This window comes from Fusarium odoratissimum, assembly GCF_000260195.1.
Source record: "Fusarium odoratissimum NRRL 54006 unplaced genomic scaffold supercont1.15, whole genome shotgun sequence".
NCBI lineage: Eukaryota > Fungi > Ascomycota > Sordariomycetes > Hypocreales > Nectriaceae > Fusarium > Fusarium odoratissimum.
In genome coordinates this window covers 723,466-738,768 of record NW_022158701.1, presented here as the reverse complement: position 1 = coordinate 738,768, position 15,303 = coordinate 723,466, and the positions used below count along the sequence as shown (strand labels likewise).

General features: G+C 49.0%; 8 protein-coding genes across 8 annotated transcripts; 6 read left to right on the top strand and 2 right to left on the bottom strand.

Annotated features, from left to right (window-relative positions):
• Positions 1-417: 417 nt before the first annotated feature.
• Positions 418-1,278, top strand: FOIG_09471 (uncharacterized protein; the record flags this gene model as incomplete). The annotated part of the gene is made up of 2 exons (XM_031209747.1): positions 418-658; positions 716-1,278. 2 exons carry the CDS (start codon positions 418-420, stop codon positions 1,276-1,278), a joined length of 804 nt encoding a protein of 267 aa, XP_031060834.1.
• Positions 1,279-2,039: 761 nt separating this feature from the next.
• FOIG_09470 (uncharacterized protein) lies at positions 2,040-3,008 on the top strand (the record flags this gene model as incomplete). Its single annotated transcript, XM_031209746.1, has 2 exons — positions 2,040-2,388; positions 2,443-3,008. 2 exons carry the CDS (start codon positions 2,040-2,042, stop codon positions 3,006-3,008), a joined length of 915 nt encoding a protein of 304 aa, XP_031060833.1.
• Positions 3,009-3,237: 229 nt separating this feature from the next.
• On the top strand, positions 3,238-4,434 carry FOIG_09469 (phenazine biosynthesis protein). The gene has a single exon (XM_031209745.1). The coding sequence runs from the start codon at positions 3,339-3,341 to the stop codon at positions 4,275-4,277; it is 939 nt and encodes a 312-aa protein (XP_031060832.1). The 5' UTR covers positions 3,238-3,338; the 3' UTR covers positions 4,278-4,434.
• A 557-nt stretch (positions 4,435-4,991) lies between these two features.
• Positions 4,992-6,972, top strand: FOIG_09468 (uncharacterized protein; the record flags this gene model as incomplete). Its single annotated transcript, XM_031209744.1, has 6 exons — positions 4,992-5,090; positions 5,150-5,402; positions 5,466-6,042; positions 6,089-6,347; positions 6,419-6,714; positions 6,768-6,972. 6 exons carry the CDS (start codon positions 4,992-4,994, stop codon positions 6,970-6,972), a joined length of 1,689 nt encoding a protein of 562 aa, XP_031060831.1.
• A 90-nt stretch (positions 6,973-7,062) lies between these two features.
• On the bottom strand, positions 7,063-8,313 carry FOIG_09467 (uncharacterized protein). The gene has a single exon (XM_031209743.1). The coding sequence runs from the start codon at positions 8,215-8,217 to the stop codon at positions 7,315-7,317; it is 903 nt and encodes a 300-aa protein (XP_031060830.1). The 5' UTR covers positions 8,218-8,313; the 3' UTR covers positions 7,063-7,314.
• An 809-nt stretch (positions 8,314-9,122) lies between these two features.
• Positions 9,123-10,694, top strand: FOIG_09466 (uncharacterized protein; the record flags this gene model as incomplete). The annotated part of the gene is made up of 4 exons (XM_031209742.1): positions 9,123-9,448; positions 9,504-9,870; positions 9,917-10,356; positions 10,406-10,694. 4 exons carry the CDS (start codon positions 9,123-9,125, stop codon positions 10,692-10,694), a joined length of 1,422 nt encoding a protein of 473 aa, XP_031060829.1.
• Positions 10,695-10,762: 68 nt separating this feature from the next.
• FOIG_09465 (uncharacterized protein) lies at positions 10,763-13,439 on the top strand. Its single transcript, XM_031209741.1, has one exon. It carries the CDS (start codon positions 11,259-11,261, stop codon positions 13,353-13,355), a length of 2,097 nt encoding a protein of 698 aa, XP_031060828.1. The 5' UTR covers positions 10,763-11,258; the 3' UTR covers positions 13,356-13,439.
• Positions 13,440-13,469: 30 nt separating this feature from the next.
• On the bottom strand, positions 13,470-15,290 carry FOIG_09464 (alpha-glucosidase; the record flags this gene model as incomplete). The annotated part of the gene is made up of 1 exon (XM_031209740.1): positions 13,470-15,290. One exon carries the CDS (start codon positions 15,288-15,290, stop codon positions 13,470-13,472), a length of 1,821 nt encoding a protein of 606 aa, XP_031060827.1.
• Between the last annotated feature and the right edge of the window lie 13 nt (positions 15,291-15,303).

Here is a 15,303-nt window from a genome sequence, read left to right as displayed (position 1 = left end):
AGAAGGTTCTGGAATAGCTTTTAGCATTAAAAAGAAATAAATATTTCAGAAGCTATTAAAAGAATATCTCTTAATATAAAATATCTCCCTTTCTTAACTTTGCACTTGTGTCGGAGATAAAACGGTGGTGGGAACAGAGTCAGATCATCAGGTTCAACCGTAACATTTTAGACTGCGGCTCGGGCCTGAGCTAATCCTATCTAGGTCGTCGGCTGTATATTATCCGGGGATGGTGGTCCTGGTTTAATTAATGGCCCCTGTCAACTTGCTCTTGGCTTCGGCTCACGAATCAGTCAAAACAAATAAGCTTGTCCACCCCGACCAGTGCTGGATCTTCGCGTCCTGCACCGGGTCCTCTTTACCTACGAGCGGCCCATCATTCATCATTTCTGAGACTTCGCGTTCTCGGTCGCCAGCATGCTCGCCATTTCGCTCACTCTAGTACTCTCGATAATCGTCAGTCGTGTGTTATGCAGCACCAAATTCCTCCGTCCCCCAGAATGGAACTCCCATATCGACGATAAAACTGGCTTCGAAGAAAATATAAGATACGAAGTCGGAGATACGATACAGCTCCTTTGGGAGACTGATCTTAACAAAGTTGAGCTTTACTTGGTCCAACGGATAGGATCAATTGTGAAGGAAAGAATATTAGACTGTAGGGTGTTCCTAGAATCTGGTACTCGTATACGCCATTGCTGACCTGGGCACCTAGCATCTCGTACTGACTGGAAAGCTGAGTGGGATGTAGTTGGATCAGTGGAGGGAAACGAAGACTCTTTGTACTGGTTTGCCTTAGCAGACCCTGACGATCTTCAGGTAGACCTTACAAGGTCGCAATCCTTTAATGTCACCGCTCCGAAGCTCGAAACCTCTACCACGCTGCAGACCTCTACCGCGACTCAGAGCACAACCTCTCAAATAGTGGGAGTACCGCCTACGCAACTCATTCCTATACCTACTGTTACAGATCTATCCTCGGACGAAGAAGCAAATTCAGATGCTGGTTCCGAGTCTGGAATGTCCAAAGGAGAGCTTACGGGTGCAGCTGTTGGGGGAACTATTGGCGGTCTCATACTTCTTGGTGTTATCGGATGGTTGGTTTGTAGAAGATCGGCACGGAAGGAAAAGGATACGGACGTCTCATTGGGTTCTCAAAGTCAGCACCAGCAATTCCACTCTTCCGAGACAAAGGCTGAGCTACCTGGTGACCCGGCCGTGGAGGTTTATCCTTCAGGCTATGCTAGAAGTCCTCCTGGGCTGCATGAAGCACCGTGATGGGAATGATTGAAGGGAATGGTTGAATAGGAAACATTAAGTTGAAGTATGAGAGGGGAGGTGTACTCATCTGTCGATAATTTATAAATATTATGGGATTAGGTTCTTTCTGGAGCTAGTTCAGGTCATATACTCACTGAGATACCTCATGATGTTTAAAGTGAAACCTCGTCAAGACCATTCGAAGGACCAACTAACTTTAGTTAGAACCTCGGATAAGTCGGGTATTCTGTCTGCCGTGTACAACTGCGCCCTTCCGATGTCATCAGTTGCATTAGTAATCCAAGCAAGGACTAACTCACAACAAGGGCTCTCAAATACCTCATCTTCCTCAGTAAACGCATAAGCCATAGACTTCCTGGGATCCTCTGATACTTTGTGGTTATACATATCTGTCCTGTTGAAAAAGGAACACATTAACCTTGTTGAATAAGATTACCATTAAATCAGCGTGCGGGGTCATGACCCATTAGACAATAGTATCCGAGTAATTAACGTGCTACATGCTTGGGATGGTGTATCTATGTTTATAGATGGCGTTTTGCTTTCTGAGATTTCCAAAGTCTAATCTGATATCGTCAGAACACCCCTCACGCCGCCAGATTTTTGGTAGTGTTACTGAGCCTCGGACTCATCAGTGGCGGCATTGTTGTTGGGGCATGCGAGCCCTGGCGTATGTTGAACTGGCGTTTGACAATGGCCCTGAATGAATGTACGGGGCCAGCCATCGTTTTCAAAAATGACATGAATCCCTTTCGTCCATGCCCTGGGCTCTCTTGAACCACAGAAAGTCAACAGATGTGGACGGGCAACACGCAAGCACTTCGCCTTTTGTTTCCAACCTCCAAAAGGGCACCATGCAAATGGATCTGGTATTCGTCTCGATAGTTGCTACGTTCGCTAGTTTCGCAGCTTGTGAGTCGAAATTCATACGGCCACCACAATGGGACCCAAACCAGGGTGCCGATCGAGATTTGGGCAAGAACATACGCTACAGCGACAGCGAGACCATCGCGATCATTTTCGAGTCAGATGAGCCCAAGTTCGATCTGTATGTCTGGCAGATGAATCCTACGAACAAGAAAGGAGGCCAACATGCACTGTTAGAAAGTATGACAAATACCTTCTTGCAACGTTTTGAAACTGTACTGATCTGGTTTTCAGGTGTTAGCCTGTTGTATTCCACCAGCTGGAAGGCTGAGTACGACATGGGTCACTATTTGAGACATGGCGAAGACTCTGTTTACTGGTTTGGAATATATAAACCTAGCGATCAGAAGACTCCATTGGCAGAGTCCCAATACTTCAACATCACCGCTCCGGATCCTCCTCAACTTCACACCATCACGGTTTCGGAAACTGTAACCTCTATACAGGAGTCAGCCACATTACAGCTACCACCACAATCCACCACCCAGTCCGATTCTGACGCTACAGCCACCGAAGCACCCTCCGGTCAAGAAACGAAAGCGAACACTGGGCTCAGTTCAAGGTTTGAATTGACAACTACTGAGATAGTAGGTATCGCCATCGGTGCATCACTTGGTGGTGTCCTGGTTCTCAGTGGCATTGGGTGGTTGGGCTGTAGGAGACCAGCAAGCCGTGAAACTCGAAACAGACGCGGGGAGCATTTCCAACAGCCATACCAGTGGGGAATCAAAGAGAGGGAACGCGCGGTGTACCTTTCTGCCCCTGCAAGAAGGATCGGTGGATTGCTCGAAGCGCCGTGACAAGAGAGATGAGATACTAACTAAGACGCTGGTTCATGCCGCGAGACAACGAAATTACAATTACCTGTATCTAAAAGTCAAGTTATAGAGTGAGGCAAGGTTACCTCGGTACTTTTCCTAGCCAGGAATAAATTCACTCAGGACTATACTGTACTCGGTGAATACGCGCCGATGTTGTTGATTTGTTCTCGGTTGAATTAGTAATCGTATTATGACTGCAGCTCCCTCTGACTCACTCACCTAAATGGCTCAGTACTAAAAGGATCGCCTATTCCTCTAATTGCCAAGTATTCATAACCTGAATATCACAAACCCGAAGTAAAGACCAAAATGAGTCTCCAATTCACCACTCTCGATGTTTTCACCACCACCGCCTTTGAAGGCAACCCTTTGGCAGTGGTGACGATACCCCCACCAAGCCAGCAGGCTCCCCTCACCCAATCTCAAAAGCAACGTATCGCTCGCGAGTTCAACCTCTCTGAGACTGTTTTTGTTCATGATGTTGAAAACCGTGCAGAAACAGACGAGAGGAAGATTGATATCTTTACTCCACAGTTCGAATTGCCATTTGCGGGGCATCCGACTATCGGCACAGCTGTTTTTCTTCAACCCCAGGGCGTAAAGACAATGATTGCAAAGGCGGGCAGAATTGATCTTGAGTTCGAAAACGGCTCTCCGCGTGCTTTAATCCCCCACGATGTTAAGCTTCACAAGGAACGTGTGCCAAAGCATGAAATTGAAGCTGGTTGGGATGGTAAACTCGCCAAAGTTGCTGCCGCTGACGAGGGCGCACCGCTGTTTAGCATCGTCAACGGGATGACTTTTGCGCTCGTAAATCTCCCATCTCTGGAGTTGCTCGGCGCTGCCAAGGTCGGTGCCATGGGTTACATCAACGGTGACTTGCAGGACGACGGTTGGAAACACGATTTTGACTCAAGGCGCTACTACTATACGCTGCTTGACGGTGAGACATCACCTGACGGAAAGCATGTGCAAAATCTTCGCACGAGACTTGTCAAGCGTAATATGGAAGACCCAGCAACTGGAAGTGCTGCGTGCGCGTTGTCGTGTTATTTGGCGTTGCACAAACTATCTGCGAACTCGATCAGGTTCAATATCACGCAGGGTGTTGAGATGGGGCGGGAGAGTCTTATCGTAGTAGATGCTGAGATCGAGACGGATGGAGCTGGGGAGAGAAAGGTCAAGACTGTTCATCTTAGTGGAAAGGCGGTTGAGGTCATGAAGGGGACTGTTAGAGTACCTCAGTGAGGGCATTGATGCGGGCGCAGTAGCTATGACAGCGACCATCTTGTACGCACTTTAATAGCTACTTACCGAAGTATCTGTGTATCAATTTTGTTCCGTATCTCATAGTCAAGATACCTGATACTGAACCTTTGGCCTCATTGACCGATATTGCTTGTGCAAACTGCGAACGTGTGTAGAGGATGCTGCCTTCTGGCGATTGATGCATCTCAGGGTTGTCACCCACCATTTGTGGATGGCTGATAGCCGGGAGTTACCCATAGCAATATGTCTACTTGGAAACAATCGTACATACACTGCTTGAAAGTTAAGTCACCAAAAACAGTTCCGCCAGATCTTGGGACTCTTCGCTGCAGGAAGATGCATTACGTCCCTTGATTGATGACATGATGGATCAAAGGATGCAGAAACTCCATGTCCTCGTTGCATAGCCACTGGATACAAGATTGTCGCTAGGGAGCCTGATTTCCTGCTTAAATCGATCAATCCAAACAGGAATAGTCGTGGATCCACAATTGAGCAAACAGTGAGGTCGCAAATGTAATGTAGGTATCCGCCATGGCAGTGCCAGTCAATGCTTGCAGCAAACACCCTGTGAATGTTCATCAAACCCCAGGCTCCAACCAAAGCTAAGGCTTTCATCTCCTCTTCGCTTCCACTTTCCTCCTCTTTTCTCTTCCTTTTCCTCGCCAGTCACCAAAGTTGACATCAGACATCATGGCGTCGGCCTCACTGCCCTGCGCAAACTGCAGCCCAGGCGGCACCAGTTGTCGGAACACTGGCAGATCCAGCTGCGCCAACTGCCGTCTTGTCGTTGTAATTATCCTGCCTCCGATGCTGTTCCGACTCCTATGCATTATGCTCACGTCTTGTAGTACTGCAGCTCTGAATGCCAGAAAGCCCACTGGCCCATCCATAAACTCGACTGCAAATCACCATATAACAAGAAGACATGGGAGCCTGAGTGGTCTGTGGAGGGTCGAACACCTACTTTCATGAGTGATGAGGCCCCTACCCCTTTTGGTGGTATGAAGTACTTGTTTGGAAACGTTCCAGCGCTAGATGTTCTTCGCCTCGGTGCGAATGAAGGAGAAGCGTATGGAAGCCAGCTGCACTTGTTGTTCGCCGGTGTGCAATTCCCTTACCCTGATGGCTCAGCGAGCTCAAACTAACGACATGTTTCTACTCAAGCTTCTGGCGACTTGCGGAACGTCGTCCAAACTATTGCACAACTTCCTCCGAGCTACGAGCAGCCCATCGACATTATCGTGAACGATCGTGAATTCGACGTCGTTGCCCGCAACGCTATCATTCTTCTTCTCGCACTCACCGCAGACGATCGAGATGAAGCTGTCGATTGCATCCTCCGCATTTGGTATTCGGCTTCCATCTGCAAGTCCCACGTCGACATATTCAAGCAGCGCATTCGACCTCTTATCCAGAACGTTTGCCACAAGTTCAAGGATAAACCTGCCAAAAGGATCCTAGGAAAGACTTGGACTTTCGAGAAACGATCTGTCAGACTCGTCTTGGAGAAAGAGGCGTGGGATAAACTGCTGACATTTATGGATGTTCCTGATGGCTTGACTATCGACAAAGCAAATGAGGTTCGCAAGGCTGTTACACTTGCTCGGTCCCGCGTCGATCGCCGCGACCGCGACTATCTCTTTCTATCTCCTTCTCATCGGGTTGCGAGACAGCGGTTTCGTCAGGATGGCCTTCTCCTCCCCTTTGGGGCCCGGCGGAGCGAACACTGCGAACCGAATCCGTGAGTGGTATTTTCCAGAGTGACGAAATGAAGCTGAATCTTGTAGGACTTACTTTCAGTCCGTAGACAGCTGGCCAATGTCCGATAGTGCTGATCCGCTGTTGGGATGGTCGCTGCACGAGGTTGACAAGACTCCTATGGGACTCGCCACATCCGACATCTATGGCAAACTATTCTACTACGTTCGATCCACATTGGAGAAGTTTATGGTCCGAATGTCCAAATCGGCTATTGCTTTCCAGCTTCTTCAGGTCCATGCCGAAACCCTTCCCAATCATCTTGACGGCTCTTTTGATCGCATCGATGTACGTTCCATAGGTGTCACTACTTGCATTCCAATTGATGCACTTATGGAAACCAGCTGACTTCCTTTCAGGTCTCCAACATCTCCGATTGGCGCTATCTTGGTGTTCATCGCACCGTTGCCCTCATGGCCCCACTCCTTCGAGCGCCTTCAATCAATCCACATGCGACTCTCATCACGCTCTTCATGAACATGGTCGAAGAATATTCGACCAATGAGGACAAAGTGAAGAGTGTGAAAACTTCGTCAGAGCGCGTCTTCAAGTACCTTCCGCCTCAGCGGCCAATCAGGGGTGGTAACGATCCCTTCATCACCATGGTCGCGTACGCTCACGGCCATGTGCAGAAATATGATCATATTCTCAAAAGGTGAACAAGCATTGTTCGGTTGATTTCAAATATTATGCTTACTATGTTCCAAGGTTTGTGGAAAAGGCTCGGTTGACGTTTATGCCCCTTATGGCTGAGGCGGCGATGAAGGACAAGCACACCATCATCGACAAGTGGCCATACAGATTGAAGCTTGAGCCTGGACAGGAGGGATCGTCGGAGGAATTCTACCGCCTCATGAATAGTGGCCTTTCGAGCAGGGAGTTGTACTTGGAGTGGAAGAGAATTCAGACATAGAAAGCCGGTCTGGAAAGTGGGGCTGACAGGAAAATGATCATGGGCTCAGACTCTGGTATCGTCTTTGCCCATATTTGAGATGACCCTTATTGGGGCCCAAACGTTGAAGTATAAAATGTTATTGCCGGCAGGCCTTTTCGCCACATATTGATGACCTTGTGATACCATGTTTGATCAGCACAAACGCTTTTATATTCAAGTAATAGAATTATATACAGAGAATGACAAAGGTCTCCAACAACACCTCGACCCAGTCTCACCGCGAACCCCAGTCGCTTGAAGCAAGCCTGGAACATTTCGTCAACAACCCTACAGGGCAAGGTCCGCCTTTAGCGAGCGAACTTAGCTCTGGTACAGACAGTTGATACGAATACCAGTGGCGAAGTAGGGCCCAACAATGGGGATAAAGTCAGCAACATAGGCAGAAATAGTCTGGGCCTTGGAGCAGCCACCGGAGCCAACAGCCTGCGAAGAGATTCTCGCCTGGTACGCATCAGCGCGTAGAGATCCATCGCGGTTGTAGACGTTCATGCGGATGATGCTGGGCATCCAGGTTCCCCACTTGAGGCCAGTGCACTCCATACCCGCCAGCGGACAGTCATCGTTATACGGGCAAGCCTTGCCCGATCGTCCTCCACAAGCCGAGTTGGCCTTACCCGGCTTACTCTCCTGCCAGGTGAAGCCGTAGCAGCCATTGTACACAGTGTACCCGTTCTTCTTTCCGATACCATCGGCCGTCTGCCACATGGAGTGGATCAGGGCGTCGCGCATCGACCAGCCGCTCAGACGGCCCACGGCTCCCCACTGACCGTCGAGGATGAATCTGGTCGTTACGCCACCATTGTTGCCGTAGGGGCTGTTGCAGAATTTACTCCAGGCATTGCGGGTGATGTCTGAGAGACCGCCCTTATCGTCACTGGAGTCGTACATGCGCGTCCAGAGCATGTAGAAGGTGTCGACGTCACCGACGTTGACGAGGTTGTCGGTGTACATGCCGTGGACTTGGTAGATCCAGCTGGCTCGGGCTTCGAGGGCCTCAGTCTCATTGAAGGTAGAAGCAGCAGCGGCTTCTTGGCGGGCAGCTTCTTCCTTGACGGCTTGGAGCCAGTGCTCGGGATCAGCTTTCTGAATCTTGTCGAAGCCCTGAGGCTGTTCGAGCTGTTCAGATGGCTTAACCTCGGTGGGAAGAGAGAAGACGAGGGGAATGCTTGCGAGAAGCGCAAGAGAAGTTGAAGTGAACTTCATGGTGGAAGAGTTGAAAGACTTGAGATGGTTGAACAAGTGAGGCTGTGATGAGGATGATGAGATATCTGTGGGATTCAATGATCTATATATACTGTTCTACGCCAAATCAATCTCTCTCGCGACTGTATCGCCATTTTGCCGCATATTCGATAGCAAATATCTTCTCCATGATAGGCATCCGTCATCCCATCCTCAGGCTAAGCTTTTCCTGATCATGTACCTGACCTAACTAAGAAGCTGAATGGAGATGATCGTCAAAGTTTGTACTAAACAGATAACATGACTTCACGAAACACCCTGATAGGAACGTTTACACGAATATCCTCAATTGGAACAAGTCTTCTAGAACTATTCTCTTAGCACCCACTATAAACGCCAGGTTACCAAAGCTCGTGGCCCCAAGTTTCATGTTTTTCCACGACTCAGGTTTCACGTCCACTAGTCACCGCATTTCTTTTCGTACATAAGGTTCATGCCGTTTGTGGAGCTAATGGATAGAGACTCAGTTCACCAATTATAATGGCTGGATATCTTTTTAAACTTCAGGTCACCTTCCTAATTCTATTGGTGAGGGATCCATCATTCGATAAAACATTCTAGAAATTGGCAGGGTTCAGCCTGTGCCCTACGGCGGCCTGGCCGACATCGCGCATGGGGCATTTCGGCAGTTGTGTTTGGATGAACTAAGCCCTTTGGGGGGAGCTGAAATTAAAGGATGGCTATACGAGATTGGGTCTCATGATAAGCTAGAGGGATGCCGATTTGGGCTAAAATGGGCTAAAATGAGTATTGGTGGGGTTGGAATAGTTGATAAGTGTTGATATGATGAATGATCCAAGAAGGAATTATCTGGATCGGCTCTTCAGTCTCCCATTCCATCTTCTGTGTCTCTTCTGCATACCATCATGCGCTCGTCAACTCTGCTGTCACTCGTTGCTCTTGCTGCTCAAACACAAGCCGTCAAACTCCGTAAAACAGAGTTCAACGTGTTGATATCTTCAAGGCCAGCGCTTATCTTGTTTACAGCAGACGGCTGCAAAGAGTGTGATCGAGTGCAAGCAGTGCTGGACAGGGTGTCTCCAGTGCTCACGAAGACCGCCATCGCCTCAGTCAACTGTAACGACGAACCAACTGTGTGCGATGACTCTCAGGTCTTCACTGTGCCCACGTTGAAGTTTACAGCCGGCAACAATGAGTTGGTCACTTACAGAGAAGCTTTAGACGCGTCATCGTGGGTTTCGTCGGTTGCTGTGAAATTGCTTGTGGATCACTAATCATGATTGCAGGGTTGTGAAATACATCGAGCGGCAATCGGGTTCTCCCGTTGTAGATCTTACCGAAAAGAACCAGCTCGATTTCGCGCGGTCAGCTCGTGTGGCGGTCGTTGCCCTTCTTGGCGCAGACAATCAGCATGAACGCAAGGTTTTTGACGCTGTTGCCGAAAGATGGCGAGCACATTACAGTTTTGGCATTGTTCATGGCCTTGAGAAAGACAGCGAGGGCCCTTCCATTGCTGTTTATACCCAAGAGGAAGACGATCGAGTTTACTACCGCGGGCCTTTCACTGTCGCGGATGTCGAGTCCTTCTTGCGAGATGCAACCCAGCCGCTGATTCGCGAATATGACCCCATCGTTCATGAAGAAGCCATCAAGGTAACCAACTTCTCCCTCAACGCTTCACATCGACTAACCGTTCAAGGATGAGAAACCACTGGCCCAAATATTCCTCAACAAACGCGATGATCGGGCTGAGCTTGTCAAGTCTCTGGCTCCGCTTGCTAAGAAGTATAAGGACCAGCTTTCCTTCATGACAGTCCTTGCGCCAGATTACCCCAAAAGATGTGAGCAGATGCATCTTAGCAAGGACATCAAGCGTGGGTTCGCGATCGCAAATCAACAAGGGAGGGCGTATCCTATGTCTCAAACGGTGTTCAACGCCAATAGGGTCGCTAAACATGTGGCTGCTTACCTGGCCGGTTCACTAATACCTACCATCAAGTCAGAGCCAGTGCCTGAAGTGTCGATTTCCCAGCCTTTTTTGACAAAGTTGGTGGGTAGTAATTTTGACGACTTGGTCTACGACAAGTCTAAAGATGTCTTGGTTGAGTTCAACGTACCATGGTGTCGATACTGTACCGAGTAAGCCGACACTGTCTCTACGCTCCGCTAATGCTAACAAATTAAATAGTTTGCAAGTTGTGATGAACGAGCTTGGTTCCAAATACGCAAAGCTTGGACTTTCTGACAAAGCTGCTCTGGCTACGATCAACGTCGATGCGAATGATGTACCAGTTGAGATTGACTCATATCCTTCCATCAGATTGTATCGCGCTGGCACAAATGAGGTGGTGTCGTTCAAAGGCAACTTCACTCAGATGTTGACGGTTGAACAACTCGATACTTTCATTGCTCAGAGCGGAAGTCATGGGGTCAGTATCACGGATCAGAGCGAAAGAGGAGCTCGTGATGAGCTATAGTATTTAGATAAGAAATGATATGGAAGGTCTCAAAAGCAAAATCTCAGCCTCATCACTCGGCTATATAAGTCGCGACACATAATGTTGATTTGGTTGCCTTGCAGCGGCTGAACGTTGTTTACCTCATACAGCAAAAGTTGGACAACGGCGGTCAGCTGAGTGGCTGTGTCAGGCGGCCATTGCGTGGGTCTTTCAGTGAGGCGGGGTATTTCAAGACCTCATCCGCAAGGCAGCCTACGTAAAACAAAAGAGTGTATGTGAAACCAGCACATATCATCTTTCCATTCCTACCAGAGTCTCTTGCCGGCTGTTGACTCTCCAATGTGGCCGTCGAAGCCCAAGTCAGAGGCCAAGTCCTCCAAGCGCCACTCGAAAGATAGTTGTTCCAGTTTCAAAGTCCCTGCGGCATTGAGAACTAATTCACTTCTAAACCTGGTAAATGTTCCAGCTCCAGATACCCTTCCTTACCTCGTTGCATGTAGCTAGGTGACCATTTGTGAAGCATGGCAAACTTATTCCTGCTATCCACCTCTGGAGCTTATCGGCTGATGTCGAAATCGATAGATGAATCCCTCTCTTCGCGCAAGATCTATAGAGTCATATTTGGGAGGACTTTGGAGCAACAGATTTATCTTTGATCGAGAGAGTGACTCAAGAATCCCTCTGCCTCTGTTCTCCGACCTGGAGCAAGATTCCAACATTGAGGAGATTGCGCTCTCAATCACCAATCCGAAATCGCCGATATGCTGTTTCACTCCACTTGAGACTAAAAGCCGTCGAGCCAAAGAGACCTCAGGAATCTATCATCCCTTACCTGAGAACAGTACTTTCCGACTACTAGAGATTCTCGCCGGAGATGGTGATGTTGTTCAATGCAAGCTCCACGTATGTAGCTTGCAAGAGAACGAGACAGCATATGAAGCTCTTTCATACACTTGGGGAAAGCCAGACTCTTCCAGCGACCAAAAGATTGATATCATGTGTAACGGCACGAGTCACACTATGGTTATCTCTGGTAGTCTGCACATCGCGTTACGAGAGCTCCGTCGAAACAATGCCAGCAGAGTGATATGGGCCGATGCCATCTGTATCAACCAGGAGGACGTCAAAGAGAGAGGCCAGCAGGTAGCGCTGATGGGACAGATATTCAGTGGCGCCTGGCAGGTGGTTGTATGGGTCGGTGAGGAGAGTGACCGCTGTATGTGTGGAAAGACGATCCTTGAGACATCTCTTTCTTCGGTCTCAAAAGCCTTTTCAGGAGTATGCTCAGTCGTCAACGATTGGCTCGCTCAGGCCGGTCAAGAGACCCTAGAAGCAACTTACTCGAAGGTTTCAAAAGATGGCCAATCTACCGTGCAACGCGCCAACACCGACAATGGTGAATACAACCGCTCTGCCATGATGCAGCTTTTCAGACGGCGTTGGTTCTCTCGTATTTGGGTCTTGCAAGAAGCTGTCCTAGCCAGGCATGCACTTGTTCAACTCGGCTTGTACCAGATCCCGTGGGAGTGGGTTGGGCTCGCAGCAGCTATAGTGGTTCATAAGCCGGAGCTGTCACCCAGTGGCTATGGGCGAGACATGATCCCTACCGGAGCGATGAATAGTTATCTCATGTATCGACTATCGATTTCACAGAAATGTTTCCCGCGACTAGAATTCTCGTTTGCACAATTACTCCAAGTTACTCGACATTTCCAGAGCAAAGAGCCTAAGGACAAGATCTATGGCCTCTTGGGTATCGAAACAACAGACTCTGTTGGCAAACAGATCGTCCCAGACTACCGGGAGGTAACTACTTCAGAGAAGGTCTTCGAGGATATTGCAAGACTCATGCTTAAGTCGGCGTCCCCATTGACGCTTCTTTCGGGAGCTGGGACACTTGGAGACTTTGATCGCTCAGGGCCATCGTGGGTGCCAAGCTGGCATAAGCGCCGGCCATGGACAATATTACCGACCAAGCAAAGCCCAGGCTTCCAATGCGCATCTGCTGCTCGAATGGAACTGAATCCCGATGATAAGGCAGGAGAGCTGGTCCTCAAAGGCGTGATCATCGATCACATCTCCTCCATGCAAGAACATCGTGATTATTGGGGCATCTTTGATCAAAACGACAAAAGCCGCGAGAATCTTCTTAGTCAACCGAGATGGAGCAAAGAAGCGTGGGGAAAATGTGCCCTGACTTTAACATGTGGCGGCGAGGGGAGGGCATATCCCGTTGATGACGAGGCTGTGCATCTCGCTGATCTGGCTGCTCTGTTACTTTCAAGAAGTGGCCACTGGATCGTCAGAGATCTTATCGCACTGCGAGATGTTATCGAGCCAGAAGGCGGTGACATGACACAATCCGAGTATCTCAATGAGATCGTTGAAGGCGGGAACTCTCGTCGATATATCAGCGCCGTGGAACCTGTCCGCGATCCTTACAGGTTGTTTAAGACAGCGTCGAAAGACTTTGGGGTTGGGCCCGTTGATATGAAGATTGGCGATAAGCTTTGTGTATTGTTTGGTGCGGAAGTTCCGTTTGTGTTGAGGCCGAAGGGGGATGGGTACGAGGTAGTCGGGGAGTGCTATGTCTATGATTTGATGCATGGCGAGGTTCTCGAGAAACTAGCTGCTAATCCTGGTGGGCAGTTAAAACCCGAATGGATCAAACTCGTGTAGAGTAATCTCAGCGTGGAGTATATTGAGGGATACAGCGTGGGCCTGATGATCTAGAAATGAATCCGATTGAGTTGCAGTTCTCCGTAATTATCTATACCAAGTGCCCAATAACGCCTATTCCAGCTCAATGTTAACATAAACCCGACTCTCCCATCCCGAAAGCATCGGCCGGCCCCCTTTCAATCCTCCTGCAGTTTCCCTCGTATAAGCCAGCAAGCGAACGTCCTCATTAGAGCAGCCCAACACAGTAGGAACATCCGGACCAAGTCTTTCCTCGCGACTCATGTTCAAAACGACAACAGCCTTCCTCTTCTCAGACCGTCGCCCCTTGACGGGTACAATGCTCTCTTTGACATATGAAAATAATGACTCGTCCTCTGGATCAAGAAGCTTGAAGGAACCGAAGACGAAGATATCTTGATACTGCTTTCGAAGGCGAAGCATGGCCTTGTAGAAACTGAGAATGGAGTTGGGATCTTTGACTTGCTTGGCGACGTTGATATCGCGATAGTCATCGTGGACTCTCATCCACGGCTTCGCCGACGCGCCAGCAAATCCAGCATTGGGTGAGTCATCCCACTGGAAGGGAATGCGAGAGTGATCGCGCGCCATGATTTGAAGTCCGTGCATCGTGTCTCTAACACGCTTCTCATCGCCTGACGCGACGGCTTCGGCGTAAAAGTTGCTGCTTTCGATATCCTTGTACTCTTCAATTCCCCACGACCTCGGCATGTTGGTCATGCCAATTTCCTGTCCTTGGTACAGGAATAAAGTGCCCGTGAGTGTTGTCTGCCAGACAGCTAGAGTCTTTGCTGACTTGAGCCACCACTCCGGCGTTGACGCGTCACCAAAACGATCAACAGCTCGACCATTGTCGTGATTCTCGCAAAACGCGGTCGCCCACGCATCTGTACCCTCAATGAAGCTCTGCCACTTGTAGACAAATGCCTTCAGCTTAGATAATGGGAATGGCTGGTATATGTACTTGTCACCAAAGCCGTTTCCATTGCCAAGTCTGATCATGGAGAACTCAAACACCATGTCGAGTTCTTTCGCAGCGGCTGATACATAGGGAATGACTTGTGAAGGATTAGGCGTGTTGGATAGCTCGCCGACTGATACGGCGTTGTAAGGACCAAGTACTTTCTCGTACATCTCGTGAATGAACTCATGAATGCGCGGTCCGTTGCACCACATTTCGGGTGCAGGCTGATGAGGCGATGAAGGGTCTGTGATAGGCGCGTCGACAAAATCTCTCCTCTTGGAGTATTTGTTGACGGTATCAATGCGAAACCCATCAACACCGCGATCAAGCCAAAAGCGCATCGTGTTCTCGTAAATCGCCTCCCGACACTCATCATTATCCCAATTCAAATCAGGTTGATCAGGCGCATAAAGATGAAGATAATATTCCTGGGTGAGTTCATCCCAAGTCCACGTCGAGCACGCAAAATATCCTCTCCAATTCGTAGGAGGATGTCTCACGCCATTCTCATCATATCGCGCCGGTTTCCAGATATACCAATCCCTCTTTGGATTATCCTTTGAAGATCTTGATTCTTTGAACCACTCGTGCTCTATTGATGTGTGATTAACAACAAGATCGAGAATGATCTTGAGACCACGCGCATGACATTCTTTGACGAGAATATCGACATCTTCAACGCTGCCGTAGGGTTCGTAGATTTTCTGATAATCTGAGACGTCATAGCCCATGTCCTTTTGGGGACTCTCGAAAATGGGCGACACCCATACGACGTCGATGCCAAGATCGCTTAGATAATCGAGCTTGGAGATGAGACCGGGTAAATCGCCCCAGCCGTCATTGTTGGAGTCTTTGAAACTGGCTGGGTAGACTTGGTAGAAGGAGGCGGCTTTCCACCAGGGCTGTTTGCCTATGTATTGATGCTCATCGTCCCAGATGATGGAGCCCATGATGGCTGTGATA

Excerpts from the sequence above, each read along its gene's own strand:
- FOIG_09469 (XM_031209745.1), top strand. The coding sequence starts at position 3,339 with ATGAGTCTCCAATTCACCACTCTCGATGTTTTCACCACCACCGCCTTT.
- FOIG_09467 (XM_031209743.1), bottom strand. The coding sequence starts at position 8,217 with ATGAAGTTCACTTCAACTTCTCTTGCGCTTCTCGCAAGCATTCCCCTC.
- FOIG_09465 (XM_031209741.1), top strand. The coding sequence starts at position 11,259 with ATGAATCCCTCTCTTCGCGCAAGATCTATAGAGTCATATTTGGGAGGA.